The 24,259-nt window shown below is 33.8% G+C and overlaps 1 protein-coding gene across 4 annotated transcripts in view; it reads right to left on the reverse strand.

The window, feature by feature from the left end:
- ZNF521 (zinc finger protein 521) overlaps nucleotides 1-24,259 on the reverse strand; it is a 281,396-nt gene that overhangs the window by 123,618 nt on the left and 133,519 nt on the right. For 3 of the 4 annotated variants that reach the window (XM_004683796.1, XM_012725910.1, XM_012725908.1), the window contains one exon: nucleotides 3,825-3,909. In XM_004683796.1, the coding sequence (XP_004683853.1) occupies nucleotides 3,825-3,909 (85 nt within the window). The remainder of the gene's footprint in view (nucleotides 1-3,824; nucleotides 3,910-24,259) is intronic. The other variant, XM_012725909.1, reaches the window with a different exon arrangement.

Raw genomic sequence — 24,259 nt, forward strand, 5'->3', positions numbered from 1 at the left:
TCTGTTCCAACCTGAGAACTTTGAAAAGGAGGGCTGGGAATAGCCACAGCTATACCCTGACCACTTGTCCTCATAGTCCATGAGTGTAGCAATCAATTGCAAGGATAATGGTATTTTTCCCCTTTGATCATTTCTTTGTCAAGCTGACTGGCCTTCGATGGTGAGTGTGCTGCTGGTTGTCTACCACCAGCCGCTTGCAATTTGCTCACTATGTTTCATGAGACAGTTGTTTGTGGCTGTTTGGAACACATTTGTCTCTTTGGGGATTTATGCACTCGTTGCAATGCCAACCTCCGTAGTGATCGAAATTTCTTTCTAACTAAAATAGATAATTAGAGACTGGTAATTATTGGTCAAGAATTATCAGAGTGAAAAAATTAAGCTTCTCATAAATAGTTCTTGGCAGTGTCATCTCTTTATATTATCACATGCCTAACAGCCCTTTATTCATAGCACTTACAAATTTACTCTATTGCTGTTGAGCCTCATAATTTTATATGAGGCAATCCCTTTGCTGTGTTAAACCCATTTAAATTCTCTGGTTTCCTCTCTATTTGTGCTAATCCATACCAAATAATAATAATAACAGAAATTTCAAAGAGGAATAAAACAATAAATATTTACTATGCTGATAGAAAGAGACAGGTGAATATTGAATTAAAGGGCATAGTACACAATAGCTTCCTTCTGTATTCTCAGGTCAAAAGCCAACGTAAACTATGTGAAAGGAACAAAGGAAGATAGGAAAAGTTTTTTCTCATCTGCGCAGACTTTAAAAGAGGGAAATCTTTTCCCCAGGAAAGCTGTTAAAATGTTTTGTAGCTCTTTGTGTGTGTGTGTGTAAAGAAGAAAAGAAACCCCTAAATAGTCACTGGTCTGATTTCTTACTGAAAGTGTGTCAAAATGGAGTGGAGACTGAGGTTTTCTTTTTTTCTTTAATAGACATAAGTTTAATCCCTAATGCATTTTTATTGAGTAATTATTCTTGCAACTCAGACCAAGTGTCCACACCTAGCTGCAAAACGGCACTTAAGCAGAGCATCTCCAGTATGAACCTGGTAGAAACATTGATGGTTTCCTTTTTACAAATGTCCCTGGCCAATAGTCTGAGACCTGTACATTCAGAAAGAAGCGTGGAGCTGGCCGGCCACTGAAACAGCTTTAAAACATGTGTGTGACACAGAAGCAAATGCAAATGACTGGTTAATACAGGAATTTAAAGTTAAGTCTCATTGGGTTATCTGCAGACCTTATTCTCCTCTAGGTGACATAATCCTTCTCTAGACTGATTGAAATGTAAAACAAAATCTGTGAAAATACTGTATGCCCTCTTAACAAAGGGAATAAGAGGCTTTTTCAGATAGCCTCTAATCCTTCTTCCCTGCTAAATGTCTATTTGAGATTATTTTTTGATTAAGTCAAAAACACATACCGAAACACAACCTAAAAAAAATCTAGCCTCAATGGAGGTATTTTAGCCAACAAAATAATACTGCCTGCCTCATTTGGAAAACTAAGTATCACACTGGGACTTAAAAAAAGGATATCTTAGCCTTTGTGACATCCTCTCCTTCCACATTCTCTCTCTCTAAGTATTAACAACATGAATGAAGTGAAAGGACTTGGATGAATGGTCAACAGATATAACAATTGAGGGGATACTATTCATTTGTTTGGGCCTCAAGTGCAAGAGAGTTACATATTTTATTATTAAAAATAGCACAAATATTAAATAACGAGGCCCTCTGTGAAAACAAATAGAATTTGCTTCTCTGATGGAAAGTGAATTGCTAAATGCTCAGATCCCAAGAGAAGATGAGTGTCATATTAATCCAGCATAAGGTAGAGGGGGAAAGCCCTGGAAAAAGCACTAATGATGCAAGGATAAAAGATAAATACAAAGGGAAAAGTATAGGCAATTTGAAAAGTATGAGGACAAACCAATGAATGCTCTGGGCCAATGAGACTAAAATTAGAAAATCAAAATCATAAAGTCCTCTCATTCAATATAGATTCTACATATGCAAAAGAACAATATTTATCCACCTGCATCCTGGGATAAATAAATCCAGAATGAAAAGTAAGTTTCCATCGAGCAAAACTAGTCCAAAGCATGATCCACAGCATTTCACTAAATTTTCCTTAAGCTGGAACTTTCTAAAAACTGTAGCATGAAGCAGAATCATGATTGACTGTCACAAATAACCACTCGCTGAGCAGATGAAAAATATTAACTTTTATCATTTGGCAAAAAAAAAAAAAAAATTTCAAACTCAAGCCTCTCAACCCCAAAATATTTTGAAAGTTTATAGAGTGTTTTTGGAATCTGAAATAGAAGGAAAACTGCAAAAGAGACACATTATTAGAATGTCTCTTACATATTACCATTATCTTATAAACACACAGTACAGCTGTCAATGTTATTCTGTCACATTCAAGAGTATGCTATCTAGTGTAAAAGAAAATCACTATTATTAGTGGAAAATAAAGAGATAAAGTAATCAATATTTTAGCTGTTTTGTATTTGTTCCACTTTGCAAAATTAAGTACTTAGTCTTTTATAAGCAATAATCCTCCTAAAGACCCATCATTTGAAAACTATAAAGCAAATCCTATTGAAAAACTATTAATCAATTTTTCAACATGCTTTTGAATTTATCTTCATTAATTTCTACAAGAGCATTAGAAGTTTTGCTATGGTTGGTTTTAACGATCAGTAATGAGAGTTGGAGCAACCTTTACATTGAACTTTCTTAGATTGTCTCTGATTAGTGTAAACAAACCTTGTTACTCCTGAAAACAACTTCAGAATCCGAAATGTTGAATTTTCTTTCCTTCCTTAGAGTTTGATGTCAGAAGAACATGAGGTTAATTGGACTTTTGTATAGCATATCATAATTATTTATAGCATTATAAAGTACCATGAAATGGGTATGAAATTAAAAAAAATCATACTCTAAGGAAACAAATGTGTAACAAAAATAGCATAAAGTAATAACAATTTTCATTTTACCAGTAGAAGATTTGCTTGATAAAATTTAATTGGCTGGTAAAACTTTTAGTATTATCACTAAGTACTTATCAAATTAAAAAAAAAAAAAAAAACCTAGAAGGAACCCCAGAGGAATTAAGGGATAATAGGACAATATGAATATTCTTTTAACTTTAACCTATATGATAATTGCCAAGTCCTGGAAAACATTGGTCTAGAGTGACTTCAGAGATCTTACCCCAATCCACTTTTATAAAGATCTATGGAAAATTTAGTAGGAAATAAAAGATGATTACTGAATTCTTTATGTGATCTTTATGATCATTATTATTTCCAGGCTGTTGAAACCATACATATAAAACTATTTTATGGCAATTTAAATTATTTATGTTTCCCTATCACAAAAACTCCCCACTTTAGATTTTGAAACAAAGATGCTTAAGCAACACACAGCAGTACCATTATCATAATAACTTCTGAAATTAAAACCTGTCTAAAACTCTATGGAAAGCTAACATCCAGTTCATTAACCATTCCTGTTAGTTTTCAATAATGCAAAAATGATTAGAAGTTTAATTTGTTAATCACCTGTGTTTTGACTGGCAGTAGATATATAATCCTCTACAGAAGTCTAAACTAGCCCTTGCAGAAAATAAAATGTGCTAATGCCTTATCAGACCTATAAGAACTGAAAAAAAAAAAAAAACCAACTCATGCCTAGATAAACCATTGAACAATTAATTCATCTTTAACTCTGTTTAATTATATAGGCATTGATATACACAAGTAGGAGGGGAAAAATCTATCCATAATAAGGTTTAGAATCACTCACCAATCATATGATTTGCAACATGAACCTGAATATCCCATTCATTGTAGAAAACCATCTGACACTTGATGCACTGATAGGTCTTCTTCTGAGAAAACAAGTATAAACAGATTATTTAGTCACATGAACTTTTCATTGTTTCCTTTAAAAAAAAAAAAACAAAAACACCCAAACCTACTCACAGCAATCATTTTAATTTTTGAGGTCCTGATCTACATCTGTTGCTAACTAGCTACTGTGCTGGTGACTTGGGAAAAGTCCAGGAGAGTCTTCCCTAAGACGTTGTGGCTTGATTTTAATACTGTGCTTTTAGTTGCAAATAATTAGGAAAAAAAATAAGACACATGATTATGGCATAAGCTATTTTTAAGGATTTTTAAACTCTCAAACAGAAGTCAATATAAAAAAAAAATAAAATCTATAATGTGTGGTTGAGTTTCCAAAGACTCAAACCACTAACCAAAGCAACTGTGGTGTTATTTCTAGATATTTCTAAGTAAAATGGACAGTAAGTTAAGATTCGTAGAATCTAACTATGAGACTAGAAGATTACAATTTTTAGCTTAAGTCTGAAATTTATATGATGTTTCAGAAATTAAGTATCAACACTTAAATGTATATTTTTCATATAAAGAAATCATATAATGAACATTCAACATCACTTTATCATTTTATACTAAATGATAGGAAATGAAATGAGCTGGGTTTATTATAATTTCTGCATCATAAATAAAGAAATGAAGGCCCAGGAAAGTAGGAAGATTTGTCTGATATGACAGTGTCCTAGAGCTGGGAAAAGAAAAAAGCTCCGTGGACTACAAATGGTAGGCTCTCTGTTAAAAGCAGCCTTTCTGGTTTCACATCTTTTTATTGTGCCTACCCCCAATATGGCTCAGTACATAATAAAGTCAGTAATAAAATACTGGATATATTTTCTAGGATACACTTAACATAAATTCTATTTTAATGAAATGTAATATTTACAATTAAAAATGCTCTTGGAAAACAAAATAAGCCATTAGGAAATAACCCACTTTGAAAATGTCCCAAACATGAGAAAATGATATTTGTAAAATCACATTAATGGTATTGTGTTAAGGCATCTTACAGAATCGTCATTTCATCATAGAAAATTGTTTCACCCATGCTTGTAATAGCAAACACCAATCGGTCAATTACAATTAATTTTACCAAACTCAAAAAATCAAAGGTAAGCACAAAATTTAGTTACTTCATTAGAGATTGAAATTATAAACACCACTGATATAAAATTTTCTTTATTATTAGTTAACATAATATTTGCTTCTGCAACAGAGGGTAGTATTCCCTTTAAAACACAGAAGTGCAGGCTTATTTCCAGTGGAAGATTCTAAATAATCTAGCAGGCTTAGTACATTAGGCATATTGTGCTTTGAGTGTACTGAATCTAAATCTAACATGGACTTGAAAAACCCTGACAATCACCAAAGAAGATTTACTGTACTGAGCTGTTTACAAGATGCTTTTGATAGTGACATATAGAGCAACATGTGTTGCGTAAATAACATCTATCCCTTTTTTTAACAATATTTCCCTTTAGAACTAGTTAGAAAATATTTCTTACTCCCAGATGACCTACATTATATATTGTTTATTAGCATACTTCTAGCATTATTCCTGATATGTGACCTTGCTGAAAAACAAAGAAACATAAACTTAATGGCTAGTCTTTTCTCTTGTTAGCACAGTAAAACATACAATATGTCGAAAACTGTCTCAAAAAATGATGACTGATGAATATGTTGGTGGAATATACTAGGGCTTTTTTTTCCTGGTCTAATAATAAAGAATAAAATCACCCGACAAGCCAAAATAATAAAATACCAGCACTTACTCCTACCTTCAAATGATCTGACAAATTTGAAGATCTACGTGTGTAAGCTTTCTTTTATCACTGAATGAAAATGTTTTTGTCACTGCTGATAATTCAAATACAAATTTTTCTCTAAGAACGGTGTCTAAAATGTTGCTTTCTACAACAATTAATAAAGCCATAATCTTATCTTTAAGCTCCCATTTGCCAGACTGGAAGAAATAAGAATTTAATGTGATCAAAAGTAGCATACCATGAAAATGTATATAGTTGGAACTCCACCTCATCACATCTTGCATTTCCCAAATACAAAGTAATGACATGCAAATTGGGATGTGGTAAGGTTTTCTTTGTAAAAATATAAGGTGCAAAATTCAATTTTATGCTCAATTTTTCTGTAAAAGTAATTTTACATGACTTTTTACATTTTGAAGGCATTCCTCATTACAATTAGAGATGCTCAGCAAAATGTTTGATAGACCCACTCAGACACCATTTTTAAGTATAAAGTGATTATAACTTCTGCACAGTGTTGGCCTTGGGGAGTTCATTCCCTTGGAGGTCAACTCATTTCCAGCTCTACATGGTTGAGTTTAAGTTGTAATTCTTCCTAATTCTCCACCTAAATCTGCTTTGCTGCTATTCTTACCCGCTGGCCCTAGTTCTAGGCTCTGGTGAGTCCCTGTCCCTGTGACAGCTACAGAGTCCTTTTAAGACAGAAAATAAGGATACCATATAAGAAACACTTTGAACAACTTTCATCAGCCTGGTTACTTTCTTCTATGTCAGCATTTGAATAAGTAGAACCCCAAGTTAAGCACATCATTCCAGGGTGTCTGGACCCTAGCAGAAAATAGGATTGTCACCTCCCTTAGGACAATTACCTCCATTTAGATAGAAGACAACAAGAAAAGTCAAGTGAGATCATTTCTTTTAAAAGCAGATAAAAGTAGAAACAGAACTTCCATTGTTTGGGCCCCAGATTGGCCTTTATCAACGCTTAAGTTGTCAATTTACTTGAAATGCTAATTTAGTACAATTCTTAAAAGAGACTTTTTTTCATTAGCCTTTTTTAATGTGCTACTTGGGAGTGGGGTTGTCATTTCCTGATTGTTCTCTTTTGTTTTCTGATACTGATAGATGTAATTATCAAGGATACAACTTTTTCCCAGCACCTCATTATTTTTGATTGATTTTGAGAACAATTTAAATGTGCCTTTTTGACATTCTTGTTTTCAGTTGTACTCTGGTTAAGGTACTCAGAGACTTTCAGAAAAGAGCATCTCATATTAAAAAAAAAATGATTAGATCTTTAATAATGTATACTTTAAAAAAACATTATTCTGATTAACTCCACCCCCCTCCATTCCTCCATTCAATCTATATTCCATTAAGACTTAGGCTTCACATTTAGACTTACCAAATTAAAAAAAAAATTACACTTTGTAGTTGTAATTGCTTTGATTTTTTTAAAAACAAAACACTGAGCACAAAAAAAAAAAAATCAATCAGTCCATAGTAATCTTCAAAAACAGAGGAGAAGGAAAAAAACCTCAGTTGCCACCATGGGAAGTGACTATTACATGAATCTTTTTCCAAAAATGGGTAACTAAAGGCACAGAAGGAAGGCACCTTGCTTTTTTAGAAGAAAGCACAACACATTTCTACAACACATAGGGGCAAACAATTGAAGACTGTGAGTAGGAGAGATGACAAAATTAGAAATAAACCATTTTTCAGTGTTAAATAAAATGGTCTAGTATACTCATTAAAAGATGTTCAAACTTACAAGAAAGGATAGAGAAACTGAGAGGTCCAATTTTTACCCTTTGGTAACTGCAAAATGAGGTGGATTTCTTCACAGTGGATTTCTTTGATAGTAATTATTGCAAGCAGAGTATTTAGTTTATTACTAAATAATGGCAAAACCTACGCTTTGCTCTTTCAAAGTAAAATAAGGAACATGGCATGACAATAAGTATCCTTTCCTAAAATGTATATCTAGCTCTAAAATGTGTAGCTGATCTGCTTTTATACAGAGGTGGCCAGCCTTCAGGAAATGAAGGGATACAGAAATAGGAATTACTTTGAGGAAAAAGTAAGACAAATCCATAATATTCTTCAGTACAAATTAAGAGTATTCTTAAGCTATTGTCTTCTATAGGTCAATGTTATAGGGGAGAAATAGAGGGGAAACTATAGGGGAGAAGAAAGAAACTAAAAGGATTTGACTAATGACTGTAGTATTTGTCCAATGCAATTGTGGATCCTGATAGTTGGAAAGAAAACAGCTATAAAAGGATTTTCAAGGAAACTAGGGAAATCTCAGGATCACCTGGTACCTACATGATACTAAGGAATTACTATTAACTTTCTTAGATTGGATAACGGTATTATTGTTATTTGGGTAACTATCCTCTTTCTTAGGAGAAGCACACTGAGTATTTAGAGATTAAATGGGATGTGATTTGTAATTTACTTTCTAGAGATCAAAAATATACATATATATGGAACTTCCTTGGTGGCACAGCAGGTTAAAGCACAGACTAAGAAGCTAAAGCCACTTCAGTATGAGTTCAATTCCCTCTCCCAGAGGTGACCCACATGGCACAGCAGACCTCTCCTGACCCACCTGCTGCTCCCCTCAGCAGTGTACTTCATCCATCTGCCTGTTCTGCTCCCTACTCTGTCTCTGGTGAATCCTCTCACCACTCCTGCACCACCTCTGGCCTGTACCCCAGTTCTATATGCATAATATATATATATATATATATATATATATATATACACACACACACACACACACACACACACATATATAGTGTCATCTATAGGAAGAGTTAAAATGGTGAAATGTTAACAACTATTAAATAAAATCTGGGTGCATATCTGAATGCTGTCATAATAAAAATTAGGAATAAATGGATACTTCATAAAACAATATTTTCAAACAATAAATCTGACTTGATTAACTCCACCCCTTCATTTCATTTTTATACTCTTATTTTGCCCCCAAAATAATTTGTGCTAGTTTATTGTATCTTTGTGAATAATTTTGTATTTTTTGTGAGGATAGTTTGTTTACAAACTTAATGTATATACTATGAGAGGTCAGGGACCATAGTTGACATCAATTTCTACAGTAAATATTTTTTTTTGCAATTGTATGGTGCTTTAAAGAACTCGTATGCAACAAAATTTACTTGCAACAAAACCGTTAGAGTAGATAAAAAGAGGGATTATTTTCTTCATTTGCAGATTAACTGGCTTGTTCCAAGTCATGCAGATTGTGATACCACAGCCAAAGCTTGTCTTTGACCCTGCTTCCCACCCACTGGGTTTTAACAGCTTATACCCTGATTATTTCTCAGGTGAATTCATAGTGGCATTTCAGGTACATTTTGAAAGGTGATTCTCCTTAGAATAGTTTGACATGTTGGTCCTCCTTATGTCAGGGATGGTATGAACAAAGCTAGCAGCAGTGAAGGAGTGGTTTCTAGTCAACTCTGCCTTAGACGCCTGGTTCCAGACCTTTGACTAAAATCCACAGGGAAGAACTGGCTCCCCGACATTCTCTCTACTTCAACATTTTCTCTCTGTTCAAAGTGCCCAGCAGTTTTATTGCCACACTTTTCAATGACATACTCAGTAGTGAAAGAACAATTCCAACCTGACAGCTCACGTATGGCTCCAGTTCTGAAAATTTTCAGTCATCATTTCTTCAACTGTATAAATCTCTGTCTCTCTCTCTCCATTTGCTATTACTGAAACTTCTAGTCCACATAGATTGTAGCCTTTCAAACTATCCTCAATGTTTTTTAAGGATTTTAGTGCATTTTTTTTTAATTTTTTTCTAAATATTACTTTTTTTTTTAAGATTTATTTATTTATTTGTACATACAGAACTGGGGTACAGGCCAGAGGTGCAGGGGCAGCGAGAGGCTTCACCAGAGACAGAGTGGGGAGCAGAACAGGCAGATCTACAAAGTACACTGCTGAGGGGAGCAGCGGGCGGGTCAGGAGAGGTCTGCCACACCATGTGGTCACCTCCGGGGCAGGCGGGAATCGAACTCATGCAGAAGTGGCTTTAGCTTCTCAGTGCAGTACTTTAACCCGCTGCGCCACCAGGGAGGGCCGGATTTTAGTGCATTTTTATGCATATTTTAAAAATCATTTTGCTCTATATGTTCTGGTTTTGGTGATTTTTCCATCTTCTTATAAACCATTGGTTCTCTCTTCTTTGGTGTTCAGTCTAGAATTTATCCCAGCTACCAAAGCATTTACTTCAATGACTAGTTTTCATTTCAAACATTTCTAATTTTAAATACAAGTACTCTTGTTTTATTTATTTTTACTCAAATGTGCTTCATGGTTTTTCACTCCTTTTAGTGGAAACCACACCTTCATTTATATTCCTGAGTTTCCTAATATTTATTTTGAGATTGTTCCATGTGCTTGACTTTTTCTGGAGAAGAATGCTGTTTCAGGGGTTTTATTTGCTTTTTGTTGTTATTGCTTTACTAGCATTAGCTTCATTCACATATTTTGGAATCTTGATTTGAAGCCCACTTGCAGTGGGAGATATTTTTCTATGTTCTCCCTTTCTAAATTTTTGCCTATGCTTCTGTCCCACCCCAGGCCCCAATCCCAGACAGAGCTCCAAATTTGTGGTGGTTTTCTCTGGAGCATTTCCTGTGTATTTGATCTGCTGCAGGGATGGAATATAGAAGACTTTGTGACTTGATTCACAGAATTAGCATGTTACTAATTCATTACAAACTAGCAAAACTGTATTTTTCTTCGTATCCCCATAAATTTCCAGCTGAAGTCCTAGCCCCAAGTACTAATCAACAGTAGAGTTCTTTTTGCAGTATCCTGTCTTAATGATGTTACTCTTGAGCCTCTGTCTTAAGTAAAGGTTGGACCCATGGGGGCTAAACCCTAGTTGTTACTTGTCAGTTCTGGAATAGTCTGACCCATGGTTTCAGTCCTGCTAATTACTGGCTTTTTTATTTTTTTTAAGATTTATTTATTTATGTATACAGAACTGGGGTACAGGCCAGAGGTGCAGGGGCAGTGAGAGGCTTCACCAGAGTCAGAGTGGGGAGCAGGACAGGCAGATCGATGAAGTACACTGCTGAGGGGAAAAGCAGACAGGTCAGAAGAGGTCTGCCGCACCATGTGGGTCACCTCTGGGGTGGGGATCAAACTCATGATGAAGTAGCTTTAGCTTCTTAGTGCTGTGCTTTAACCCACTGAACCACCAGGGAGGGCCCTAATTACTGGTTTTTTAATTTAAATTTAAATTTGGTTCCTGGATCTCAAATTTGGAGAACTGTTTTGAACATGCTAGGTCCATCCAGTTTTCTATCATTATATTTTATCTATTACTTCTGTATATTTGGAACATGCCCATCAGTTTTAGTAGGAAAGCAACCTTAGGAACCTCTTCTTGTAATTAGTTATTATTATTAGTAACTTCATCATTTCTCTGTATGACAGATCACTTAATGTCCCTGAGTCTTAGGGTCTTCCCTGTAAATTAAAAATAATAAAACTTAGAACTTAAAGTTGATGTGAGAAATAAGAACTATACAAAAGTGCTTAGCATCATGTCAATCATGGAGTATGCCCACATTAAACAGTAACTATATTTATTACTGCATTAGCAACTTATTACGGAGATAGAATGGAATACCAGATGAAAGGTCTGTCACAACAAAGATGCCTGTCAAAGGTTAGTTCTCAACTTTGTACGTGGACTTTGAAACCATATTACAATTTCTTTAAACTAGAATCCACTCATTTAGATTTCTTTAAACTAGAATCCACTCATTTAGATTTTTATAACACTTAATGAGGAGTAAATATTTATTAAGTAAAGTTTCAAAAATGAATAGCATAAATAACATCACAACTGGAAAACAGGTTAGGATGTAAAAGAACATAGAGTGTGTAAAAAGATTTCTCAGCCTAGCTAGGAAAAAAAGCTGCTTTCAAGGACTATAGCAATGTATGCTCCCATTCCAAGAATGAATATATTATTTACAAATGAGACATATATTTAAGATCAGAAGCACCTTAGCAATAATTTGTTGGCAAAGAAATGAGTATTATATGTGATTGAAAACCTATAGCTTTCCACAAATACTTAATTCAGCACTTCAGACATTTTACTAATTTAGTTTGGTCATTTTCCAGGTAATTCTGAATTTGTGTGAAAATAAGTTGCTGAACTGAAAGGGGAAAATGGATGAAATGAAATGAAAGCTACTAGTAACAAAAAGCTTGCCAAGAACTCATTGAAAAATGCTACTATTGATTTTCTATTGCATAGTTCTCATGGTGATTAAAAGGAAGACACATTTGTCTTGCAGATGTGTTCAATATCCTGAGATTAAAAACTATACAGCACTTTACACAATGTCTGGCACGTGCCAAGACCTGAATAACCAGAGATATTAAATGTGACCCCTAAACTCAAAGACATGCAATAAAATTAGGAAAGAACATACACAAACATTAAACTGTTATAGATATATTGTATAAATAACATGACAAAGCAATTTAAGACCATGTGCCAGTGTATAGCAGACAGGAGACAGTTAAAACACCAAATAAGACCCTCCCTGGTGGCGCACCAGGTTAGGATGCAACACTGCAAGCTGGTCAGTGGCTTCAGTGTGAGGAGACCCACATGGTGCAGCAGACCTCTCCTATCTTGCCAGATTCTCCCCTCAGCAGTGCACTTTGTCAATCTGCCTGTTCTGCTCCCCACTATGTCTCTGATGAATCCTCTCACCACCCCTGCACCTTTGGCCCATACCCCAGTTCTATATGCATAAAAAAAAAAAAAGGACAGATTGACATGATCTAGAAGAGTCAGGAAATACTCCCTAGGAGAGAAAAGATCTGAGGTCTATACTGGGAATAATTACCTTGAGTTCAAAATTAAATTACAAATGGCTAATACATAGCAAGAAAGTTCTCACAGGCTGGTGGGGTATTCAGTGGAATAAGAAGGTAATTCGGAACATAACACTATTAAGAATATTGCTCGGGTCAACTGAGGAGATAAAAAAAATAGGAGACAAAAACCTAGTAATAAAGGACTAGAATTTTGTTTTGTTTTAAGTGACTAAGTTGCAATTATTTCTTTTAATTTTAGACAAATACTAGAGAGGTTCACATGGTATCAGAAAAGAAAGAAAATATTTAAGCATATTGATTTTTTTTTTCAAATAACCCAAAAGTCCATGAAGATGTAAATTTAAGCTAATCACTCTTTAATCAAAAGGTAAAAAGGCAAACTATTTTTCATGTTGTGTTCTTTGAATAATAAATTGCATTAAAATGTTTTATTTTCAAAGGTATCAACAATATTCAAAAAACAGGATTGAGTCTATAAGAAATTCTTACTAATATCCATTAAGAAACAAAAGTCAGTTATCAAAGATGTAGTAATTCTATGCTTTAGAGCAAATATAATCATGGAAAGAATTTATTACTTTGGAATTTCATTAAAAAATCTTTACTTTTTTACATTTAGACTTATCTTTTAACAAATTTCCTTCAAAATTTGCCTTTCTAATTGTATGTTAATTTTATGTGTAATGTTAAAAACTGAATTTGAGCCCAAGTTTTCCATGGAAAGAGATGCTTTATAATGTCTATTTATTCATCCTTGTACCTCTTATCTCTTCTGATTCATATTTTTAAGTTTCTTCCCAGGAACCCAGCCTATGCCCCTTACCACATAGGCCACAGAGGTCCTCCAGGTGAGATATCTTTCTCTATATGATCTCATTCAGTGTTATGGGTTCATTTGCTATCTCATTCTATGCCATGGCAAATCTTCCTGAATTAAATTTCCTACAGCATTGTCAATAAACTGGGACATTAAAGTTCATGACTGTCCAGTGGACAGTCCAATGGGCAGCCCACATTCATTACCTTCATTCCTAAGGTACTATTTTGGACTTGCCTATTTTTGCCTGCAAACCTCTCTGTCACCTTAACACAGAACCAGAATTCATTGAATTGAAAAACAGTACAGTCTATACTGATGATACAATAAAGGTTTTTAAAATCACCAGAGCATGCACTAATTCTTTTTGAGTTAGGACAGACAATTTGTTTCTATTATTCACAGCTAAATTATTTTGTTAGCTCCCAGTTTGAAGGGCTTGGTAATTCACAGAAGATTCCTATTAACTCCTATTTTGACTGTTTTACATACCTTCATATCATTCAAAAAAAAAAGGGGGGGGGAGAAACAGGGAGTAGGGCACCAGGAGTTTAAATAATGTCTTTTATAAAGACAAAATTTTGGAATAAAGTAAATATTTTTGCCTCAAATAGGGGCCTACCGTGCACATCAATTATTCCAACCATACACTTACTGTTTTCACTTTAGAAATCCCAAATTTATCTTCTGCCTCACTTCTGTCAATTTGAGGGGCTGTGGTTGGTAGGTATTGGGCATATGTAGCTGGGGTGGTGAAGGACAAAGAACAGAGATGCCATTAAATTGCACCATGTTCCTGGGTAGAGCCAGTCCTGAAAGACGGCAATACAATTAACCAGGAGAAATTGGTGGGGAGAGAAAACTTTTAGACTCTATTAAGAAGTGTTGTCTCAGAGAGAGAGACAGAGACAGAGAAAACTTCTACCCTAAATGCAAGTTGAGAATGTTGATAGCTTTATTTTCTCTTTATGAGTACTGGTACCATTGACTAGAGATGTATTGTAAATATCAAAAGGATACCACAGAGAGCGATCATATCTCATAATTAACTCATCAAAGTTTCTTTTTGATTTTCTTAGAACTCACTACATCTTGTTTCAAATTGTATTATTTCAATAAGCCACTTTTATTTCCTAAATGAATATAAGCTCTTGAAGTGTAAGTAAAGGACTCTCTGTCATACCTATCTCATATCTGTTGCAGCCTATAATTATTTACACCTGATAAATTAAACAGGAATGATTCACATCTGTTCCTTGTGAAATGAAATCTTGCATTTCTCCCATTTCATTTTATAGATAAGGGCCCCTGTAGAATGCAACTCTCCTCCTTTGTTCGGATTCCGCAATCTCCCCTTCCAGTCAAAGGATTATTTCATGTCCTGGCCGTTTCATGTCTTATCTACAGAATGAACTCCTCTTATTTTGGGCACTTAACTCTGTATGAAGCTAAACTACCTTGAGTGTATCATCCTTACCTCCACTGAGATATCTTACCTCATGTACTCCTACACCTAGCCATTCTTGTTTTTGATTCCCTCCTTCTCCCTATTTTCATTTTTGGGTTTCGTCTTGTCTCACCCATCCCTTCCACTTGAACAGCTTTCCTACTGAGGCATGTCAGACTACCCTTCTCCTCGCCTCCAAATTGCTTCTAAAACCCCACCTGCTCCATAAAGCTTGGTAGCAATTACACCCACACAAAGCTGTGGGTGTTTCTTATTCTTGTTTGTACTCTCCTACACTAAGTTTTTTAGGCTAGAGGTGTGTTTCCTTGATTTTTTCCTATTATAAAACATGCTGTGCAGTGACAATGTACTTAACTGCACCAGTAGTAGGGTGCTTGGAAGCCCTTGATTTAACTTAAATTATTCAAGTTTTAAAAATTCTTCCCCATTCATCACCCCAAAATAAGTTTAAAAAATAAAAGAACAAAATTCACCCATTTTTTTTTTTTTTTATGTTCAAGGGTACTAGTACAAACTTTATCAATAGGGTATCACAGAATGCTAGAACAGAAAGGGACAAGTATATTCACCTATTTCAATTTCCTAATCATAGTCAATAACAGTGAGGCCCAGGGAGATGAAGCTTCCTGCCCCAAGAGTCACCAAATTTGACTAACACAGGAAGCCTAGAACTCTGATCCTCCATGAACACACCCACATTTATATGGCTGGGTGCACCTTTACAAAAAAGAATTGTCAACTATGTTTCCATTCTTAAAACTCTGCTGGACGAGGAGCACTGGTCCTAAACAGCAGTAGACCACATTATCTATCACTTCTAAAATACCACTCTGGTTGTTAATTCTGGATACTAAAAATTACTTTACCATAGAATTTGCTAAATGATATTAAAGTATCTATTCACATTACATCCTAAAGTCTCCTGTCATTTAAGGAACAATGTCATTTCCTCCTTCAGTTCTAGTGCCCAGAATATCTAACAGTCAGTGTTTTCAAAACAATTTATTGGCGGGAACCACGTGCTGCACCTAATGCCTGGTAGCTTCTGGATCATACAGCCAGGTAGTTTTTTTCTAATTCCCTTTATGTTATCCAAGAAAATTCCAAAGATAGATGTAAACAATCCCTGTATAATCTTTATTGATAATATCTTACAAAGTTATATATTTTCCACATAAAATGGTGAAGATAATCTAAGAAGATATAGGACCCTTTCCAACCAGACTACTTCTTGAGTAAAGAATACTGGGGGGGGGGGAGTGCGAAGAATAAGGTGAATGGAAAATTCAACATTTTTATAAAATCTGGGCAAAGCAAGCAACACAACTCTATTTAGATGGTTTTAAAAGTCCAGACGATAGATATGTTATTTTGTTGGAAGGCATTTTGGAATTGCACTGTTGAACAGCCTTATTAGACATTTGAGACTATTCCTACTTCTAATTCTGACATTTCCTCAGCTTTTAATATGTCTATGGTTCGCTATTTAAGAATACATTGGCTTTTTGAATTTTTGAGTCTTTATGGAAGTATATGAAGCGGGATCTCCCTTATTGCTTTTGTGTGGCCAGTGTGTATGCACAGTGTCTGACATGGATGTGAAACTATAACTGTTGAATGAATGAATGAACTAGGCACAAAGTAATCTACACAGCACAGCATGCCTGTTTTGTAACAATTTAAATTTGGTATCACTAAAATATGTTAATCCAGACCCAATTACATTACTATAAGAACCTATCTTCCACAAAAAAAAATTTCAATTTTCCAGTCCTAGCAGGTAAAGGTATTAAGCTTAGAAAGTTTTTTGCCAGTTTTTAAAAAAATCTATCTTTTTTAATTTAGTCCTACCTCCAACCCTATATCCTTTCTTCTGTTCCTCTTCATAATTTTTTTTTTTTTAATGATTTTTGGGCCCTCCCGGATGGCACACCGGGTTAAAGCACAGCACTAAGAAACTAAAGCCACTTCCCATGAGTTCTATCCCCAGCCCCGGAGATGATCCACAGGACACAGCAGACCTCTCCTGACCCTCCCACTGCTCCCCTCAGCAGTGTACTTCCTCCATCTGCCTGTTCTGCTCCCCGCTCTGTCTCTGGTGAATCCTCTCACCACTCCTGCACCTCTGGCCTGTACCCCAGTTCTGTATGCATAAATAAATAAATCTTTTAAAAAATGATCTTTATTAAAGACAGTCATTATTCAAAACTTAGCCCTGTATTTTTAGACATTTCTTTATCAAGAGTTTTTTTTTTTTTTAATCACGGTTGATTTTTGTTTCCCTTCTGTAAGTCAAACATATAAATACAAGATTCCCATGATAAGCCATAGATTTATCTTAAGATAAATAATTTAACATCAGACTTTGTCAAGTTAGGCTTATGATGCCAATCTGGTTTCTAAATCATGGTGTATTTGTATCTTTGCTTTGAAATATCTCCCAGTCCTTTACTTATTACTAATTTTGAAACTATACTTATTTTTAAAAATAAATCAAGAAGTTATGCATCTATGTTACAAATCCTGTTCCACAAAAATCAAGCAAAATTTTCACCACTTTTTACCTTCAATATAAACAAAAAACAGATCTTGAAAATTAAAAGACTTTTCAAACTATTCACTGTTCATCGTCTTTCTATTCCTTATTACTTTTCCCTCTATACACTTACCCATTTATATAATTTTCTAAGTCCTATATTTATTGTTGCTTGGCACTATCGCTGACCTTTAAGGAAAGAGAGAAATGTTTTATACTTGTGGTTTTCATTGTTTCTACTAGATATGTTTTAACATTTAATTATGCTTTTCTCTTTCATCAACTCTGGGAAAATGATGACTTCTTTAGATGCATTTTGGCCAAAACATCTATAGTCCCAGCATTAGGTAAATTTACACTATAATAAATTAATTGAAAAACATGTATGCAAATTATACAAATATGTCCAAATATACAAGGGTATATGTAGACTTACATATTGGTATTACATAATTGTTTTACCATATACAACACCGTATAGTGTGTCATGTTTACCAAGGACTTGCACTTATACATTTGTCATTTGTTATGCACAATAACCCTACAAAGCAAGCACAATACAAATTATGACCATTTTAGTAAGAAAGAAACTGAAGTTTAGGGAGGACAAGTTAAGATCACAGATGGTCCCGTCAGTTATCATCAAGCTTTCTTATCAGGAAAGTTTATTTAGCTAAGTACCATTTTCTCTTCGACTATATGATAATGCATGTGCTTCCCCCCCCCCTTATTTTGTATTAATTTATATATTTACATTATTGTCCATTTTAAAATAATGTTTACTTTCCCCCTCCCCCACTTTGCCCACCTGTCATCACCATAGCCCGCACATTTCTCCCTTCTTCCTCCATTCCTCCATCCCTTTCTGTCCCCCTCTCCTATAGGACATCACTGGCTTATAATTAATTGTCTGTCTGTTTTGTTGTGTTTTGTATTGTAATAAAAATATACTTTTCTCCCCCTATGTCTTATTTGGCTCTCTTCTATTCCTCTCTAACCATTCGATACTGCATGTGCTTTAATTCATCCTATAGCCATAGTGGCAATCTCTGTGTAATGATACATTTTCCGACTTAGTCAAAGGCTTGCTTATGTCATGCAATGTTTAATTCATAAAATAATTTTTTGCTTTGCTATGGGAATTTTTATTGGATTTCATCTACTACTCAACCTTTTCCTGATGCGAACTCAGTATCTACAGGTATGGATCTAAGCAACTGTTATTGCTAATTCTCTGAGAAATATTTCCCTTTTGTTTCTTCTCCCACTTCTTTTAATCACCAGGTTTCAATTACTTACAAGTGTTTACTAAAAGCCTATAATGTGTAAGGAACTATTTGGAGAAATATGAAGGCTACTTTCTATTTCTTGTTTGCTACTTCAATTTTTTTTAAATTATTGGCTCATATATATTTTATATCATTGTTCACTTTTTTTTTAAAGATTTATTTATTTGTACAGAACTGGGGTACAGGCCAGATATGCGGAGGGTGAGAGGATTCACCAGAGACAGAATGGGGAGCAGAATAGGCAGATAGACGAAGTACACTTCTGAGGGGAGCAGTGGGTGGGTCAGGAGGAGTCTGCCGCGCCATGTGGTCACCTCCTGGGTAGGCGGGGATCGAACTCATGCAGAAGTGGCTTTAGCTTCTTAGTGCTGTGCTTTAACCCCCTGCGCCACCAGGGAGGGCCCACTGTTCACTTTTTTACAATGTTTGCTGACTTTTCTCAGGTGTAGTCCTCAGAATTCCCACCACCAACTCACCCATATACTGCCCCATCACTATAGTCCCTTGTGCTCTTCCCTCCTGTTTAATCGCTTTCGGTCCCTCTCCCCTGAAGAAAATTCTCTGATTTAATAGTTTTCTATTTTTGTTTTGTTAGGTTGTGTTTTTATTGTTATTTTTTTTCCTGATAAGAAACTCTTTGGAGAAATGTGAAGACTACTTTCAATTTCTCATTTGCTACTTCAATTTAAAATAGCAGATATATTAATTTTCTGTTCTGTATAATCCTTAGGTTCTCAGGTTTGTAAAAGTTTGGGCACTACCCAAGTATAGTTATTCAAATACACATCTTTCTCCTCAGTATAGCCCCTTGAGGGTTTATATTTTGCGAAGAAAAAAGTAATATATAATAATATATACAATATAAAATAAAATGTAATGTGCACCATAATAAAAGTACTTCTAGAAGTGTCAAAGTAGCTCAGGGGTGACAATAATAATAACATAATTGATAATAATAATAGGGCAGATACCTCTGTGAAGAGCAAACTGAAACGAACTGCTGAAATAAAAGTCCTGAGGCCAGAGCATACCTGGCCAGTTTATGAATGTGCAAGGGACCTGGGGGTAGCGCTTTTGCTTGCACATGCCTTGAGAATCCTCTGTCTCTTCCTGGAAGTATAAGCAAGTGCCCCACACACTCATGCATCAGAAAGCCTGGGAGCAGGAGCAAATGAGAGCATTCACCTTGCCTGGTATCCAGCTCTACCTCAAGAACCTGAACTCTCAGTCACTATTGGATTAGAGTTTTCTATCTAACCTGATTATCTCTAGGCCTTCTACTTTGTTTCTGCATCATTTTCAAACCAGCATAAAAAGTGCCAAAAACAGGAATAAAAACATTAATGTATTAATGTTTCAGGCTAAGGTTCCCCAAGTTACAAGCCATGTACTACTTCCTTTACAATGCATGTGTCCTTCACTTGCTAGTTAAGCCGAGATACTTACAATGACTTTAATACCCCTACAAGATTTGAGAAACATACTTTTAACAATGAAAAACCAGGTTTCAGGATCACAGTTCCTCGTGATTTTTAAAACATTTTTTGGTATTAATTGTATTAGTTTTATAACTATTGCCTTTATGACAAAAGATACTGATTGTATACTTATAATTTTGATTATTTTTACTTTTTACATTCAATATTAAATTTTCAGAGTACTTATAGCATAAGTAGTATAAAAGGAGCAACTATTAAACAAGAACCTTTCTGCCCAATTCAGTTTCCACATGGTCTTCTCAGGCAATATGTTATTATCTAAGTTTGCATTTCCCATATTACTAATAAGTATTTCCATATATTTACTGTTCATATTTCCTGTATGTGAAATGCCTGTTCATGTCAATTTCCCATTTTCTTATTTGGTGATTTATATTTCCTTATTGATTTATAGCTGTTTCTTACATTTTTAGGAAATGAATACTTTTTCCAGCTACATCTGTTATAGAAAATGTTTTACAGCTTTTATTTTTGCTCCTTTATTTTATGGTAACTTTTGGTAAACAAAAAAAATTGGCAAAATATTATCATTTTTAATGCCAATGTATATATCAATCACTTTGTGATTTAAACACTGTAGGTTTTATTTGAAAAACTGTTCCCTAATGAAAGATTTATATTTTATTTTGTACATGTTTTATGTATATGAGTAGAAATTCAGTTATGTATTTATATATTTTCCATATGATAAAGATATGGATAATAATTTGATTACTCAATATACTTTTTGGCTGATGTAGAAAGATGTGCTCTCATTTGTTTTTTATGTATGATACTGTTTTTGTTGAGTTTCCAGCTTGATACTTATATGCAAAAGCTACTTTGTTTTGTGAACCAGTAACATATCTTTTAATTACTACAGATTTATTATGAACTAACTAGATACTAGGACAAATCATTTCCTGCTTGTTCTTTTACTTTCCCTTCAAGATTATCTTGCTATTTATTCCTGATCATTCTTCAGTAAACTTATTTTATAAATCCTTTAATACTGGATTATGTTTCTGGTGCTGAAATTAAATTATGTATTTATCATGTTGAAGTCACAACTAAGAATCCAAATCTGTCCTTCCATTAACTGACTTTTATCTACTAGTCAAGTTCAAAAATTAAAAATTAAAAATTACATTTTAAAATCTCTTGAAATTTCCATAATATATGACCCCATAGCTAAAACAAAGGAAAACTAACAACTTTACAGTTGAATATTTCTATCCCTAAACAAGTTCTTGCAGGTCATTTATTTAGACCTTCTTTAACATCTTCCAAAAATGTTTTGGTTTTTCCACAAGTGTCTTACACATTTTATAAAATTTATTTTAAGTACTTACTTTTTTGATGCCTATTATAAATGGGAATATTTTTAGACTTATATTTTCTAACAATTTTGATCGTGAATAGAAATGCAATCAACATATACAAGTTGATTTGGTGCTCAGCAATTTTGTAACATTTTAGGTATTATAATAACTGTCTTTCGATTGTGTATTGTTTTAAATGTAGATGTGACCTCCATATAGCACTTTGCTTTATTTCTATTATCATTTTATTTATTTGCATACTTAAATTCATTTTTACTTTCTCTTATATGATGAGTAAGATCATCTAGCAAAAATTTTTAGTGATTTTATTATAAAATAATTACATTAAAATCTCTCCATTTACTGTGATGGTTGCTAAATTATTTAATTTGTCTTTATTAGGGTAAATATTTTTTCTTAATCATGAAATTATTTTGAATTCATTTTTTCTGCAACTCTTGTGATAAAGATACATTTACTGTGGCAAATTTAATTCCTTTCCTAAGATTGAATCTGTCTTGCTTCTAGTGGAAAAACCATTTTACCATTTTAATAATAACTAAAATATTTTTTAACACAATTCAATTTGTTAATATTTTGTTTAGAAATTTTTATATGTAAAATCAGGAGTAAAACTGCTCTAAATTTTTCTTTTACTATCTTTATCTGGGTTTGATAATCAGGATTATACTGAATTCATTAAATGGAGTGTTTGTTTTTTCATGTTTTTCTGGCAAAGTGTTGGAATTATATGTACATTTTGGTATTTTCTTTCTGGAAGGCTTCAACAATATATTAATTTTTTTAAAAATCATTCTGCTTTTCTCTATTTTTCTTGAACCAGCTTTCGTATCACACTAAGACTGTCCCACATGATTAAGATGATGCAACTATTAATATAAACTTATTTATAATAGTCTAACTTTTTATTTTGTGTATTTTAGTCTTTGTGTATGTTGGATTTTTTAAAATAAAATTTTAAATGAAAAATTATATTTTCAATTAAATTATTGTTGTAGTTTTAAGTTTATTGCTTGATAAAATTTTACAGACACATACATACCAATAAAGAAACTGTACCACATAATCAAGATATGGGATATTCTAGCACCCAAAAGATAATAACTTTAGCACTTCTCAGTTGATACCATACCAGAGGTAATTATGCTGAGTCTAGTCATCATGACTAGTTTTTCCTAGTCTTAACTTGATCTGAATAGATTAAGGTATTTTTCCTAGTCTTAACTTGATCTGAATAGATTAAGGTACTAACAAGTCTTGGTTTCATTTTTCAACTTCATGTATTTGAATTACCCTGATTACTACAATGCAGTAGCTTGTTCTTCATTGGTGGGTAGTTCTTCATTGTATGAACAAAGTGAATTTATACTATTATGTGAATGTTTCTATTCATTCTATTTTAAAAACATTATGATTGGTTCCAGCTTGAAATTTATATGCAGAAGCTACTATGAATACTTTTGTTCCTAACTTGTGGTAAACATAGACACTCATTTCTCCTGACTACAGAGTTAGGAATAGAATTAGTAGATCACAGAATAGGCTTGTATTTAATTTTAGAATATACCACCCAACAGTTTTTCCAAATAAAGAAAATTATACTTCCACTATTAAAGTAAGAAAGTTAGAGTTGTTCCTCATTTTCACACACACAAAAATATTCTCACATTTTTATTTCAGTCATTCTGTTCTGTGTTACAATTGATTTAACTTCCAAATAGATTAAATTATGACACCTTGTGTATTAATGTTATTTGATATTTAACTTGTTTAATCTCACTAAAACTTTGTACATTGCATTTTTTTCCTAGAAACTACTTTATGTTTGACTTCCTTGTTATTTACTTTCTATTTCATTAATTTTTGCTCTTAATAGTGCTATTTTTCTCTCTTCTACTTTCTTACAGGATTATTGTTATTCTATTTGCAATGTTAATATAGTTATTTATTAAATATTAAACCTTTATTTGTATTTAATTTAATTTGAATGTGTATTTTATGTTCTATTACTATTCCCTCTTGTGTCACACTATTTATATTTCACAAGTTTTGAAATGAGGTTATCTTTCAGTTGTAAGTATTATTAATTTCTATTTATATGCTCTCTTTGGTATACATGTGTTTTTAAAGCACATGTCACTTAAAAATATCTTCTTAAATTTATAATGTATTTGTAATATAGCCAGAGAATGTGATTTGTGAGATCCTACACTTATAAATTTGCTTTTATTACAGAAATAAAGTGAGGGATCTGTTTACAAGGTCAAAACTTGGCCTGGAGAGAGAGAGCAGAATGAACTAGAGAGTAAATGCTTCCCTTTGTTTCTGGGAAGACAGAAACAAAGTCTGAAACCAAGAAAAAGGTGGCAAACTGATTAAAAAATATATTTAAAAAAATTATGAGTTGATCAAAGGATAGCAGAATATTCAACTGGTAATGTCAAAAGTATAGCTGAAATCTATGACTGGGACTTAATAGACAGTTTGAAAGTTGAAGTTTGACATTTTAGTTATCTGTATGAGATAATAATTAGGTAATAGGAAATGAGGGCAAAGAAAGATTAAGAATAAAACCTTTAGAAAATTCACATTTAGGGCCCTCCCTGGTGCTCAGCGGGTTAACGCACAGCACAAAGAAGCTTAAGCCACTTCTACATGAGTTCGATCCCCGCTTGCCCTGGAGGAGATCCACATGGCGAGGCAGACCTCTCCTGACCCTCCCGCT

Source organism: Condylura cristata, unplaced genomic scaffold (genome assembly GCF_000260355.1).
Source record: "Condylura cristata isolate star-nosed mole 26May11 unplaced genomic scaffold, ConCri1.0 scaffold00016, whole genome shotgun sequence".
Lineage (NCBI taxonomy): Eukaryota > Metazoa > Chordata > Mammalia > Eulipotyphla > Talpidae > Condylura > Condylura cristata.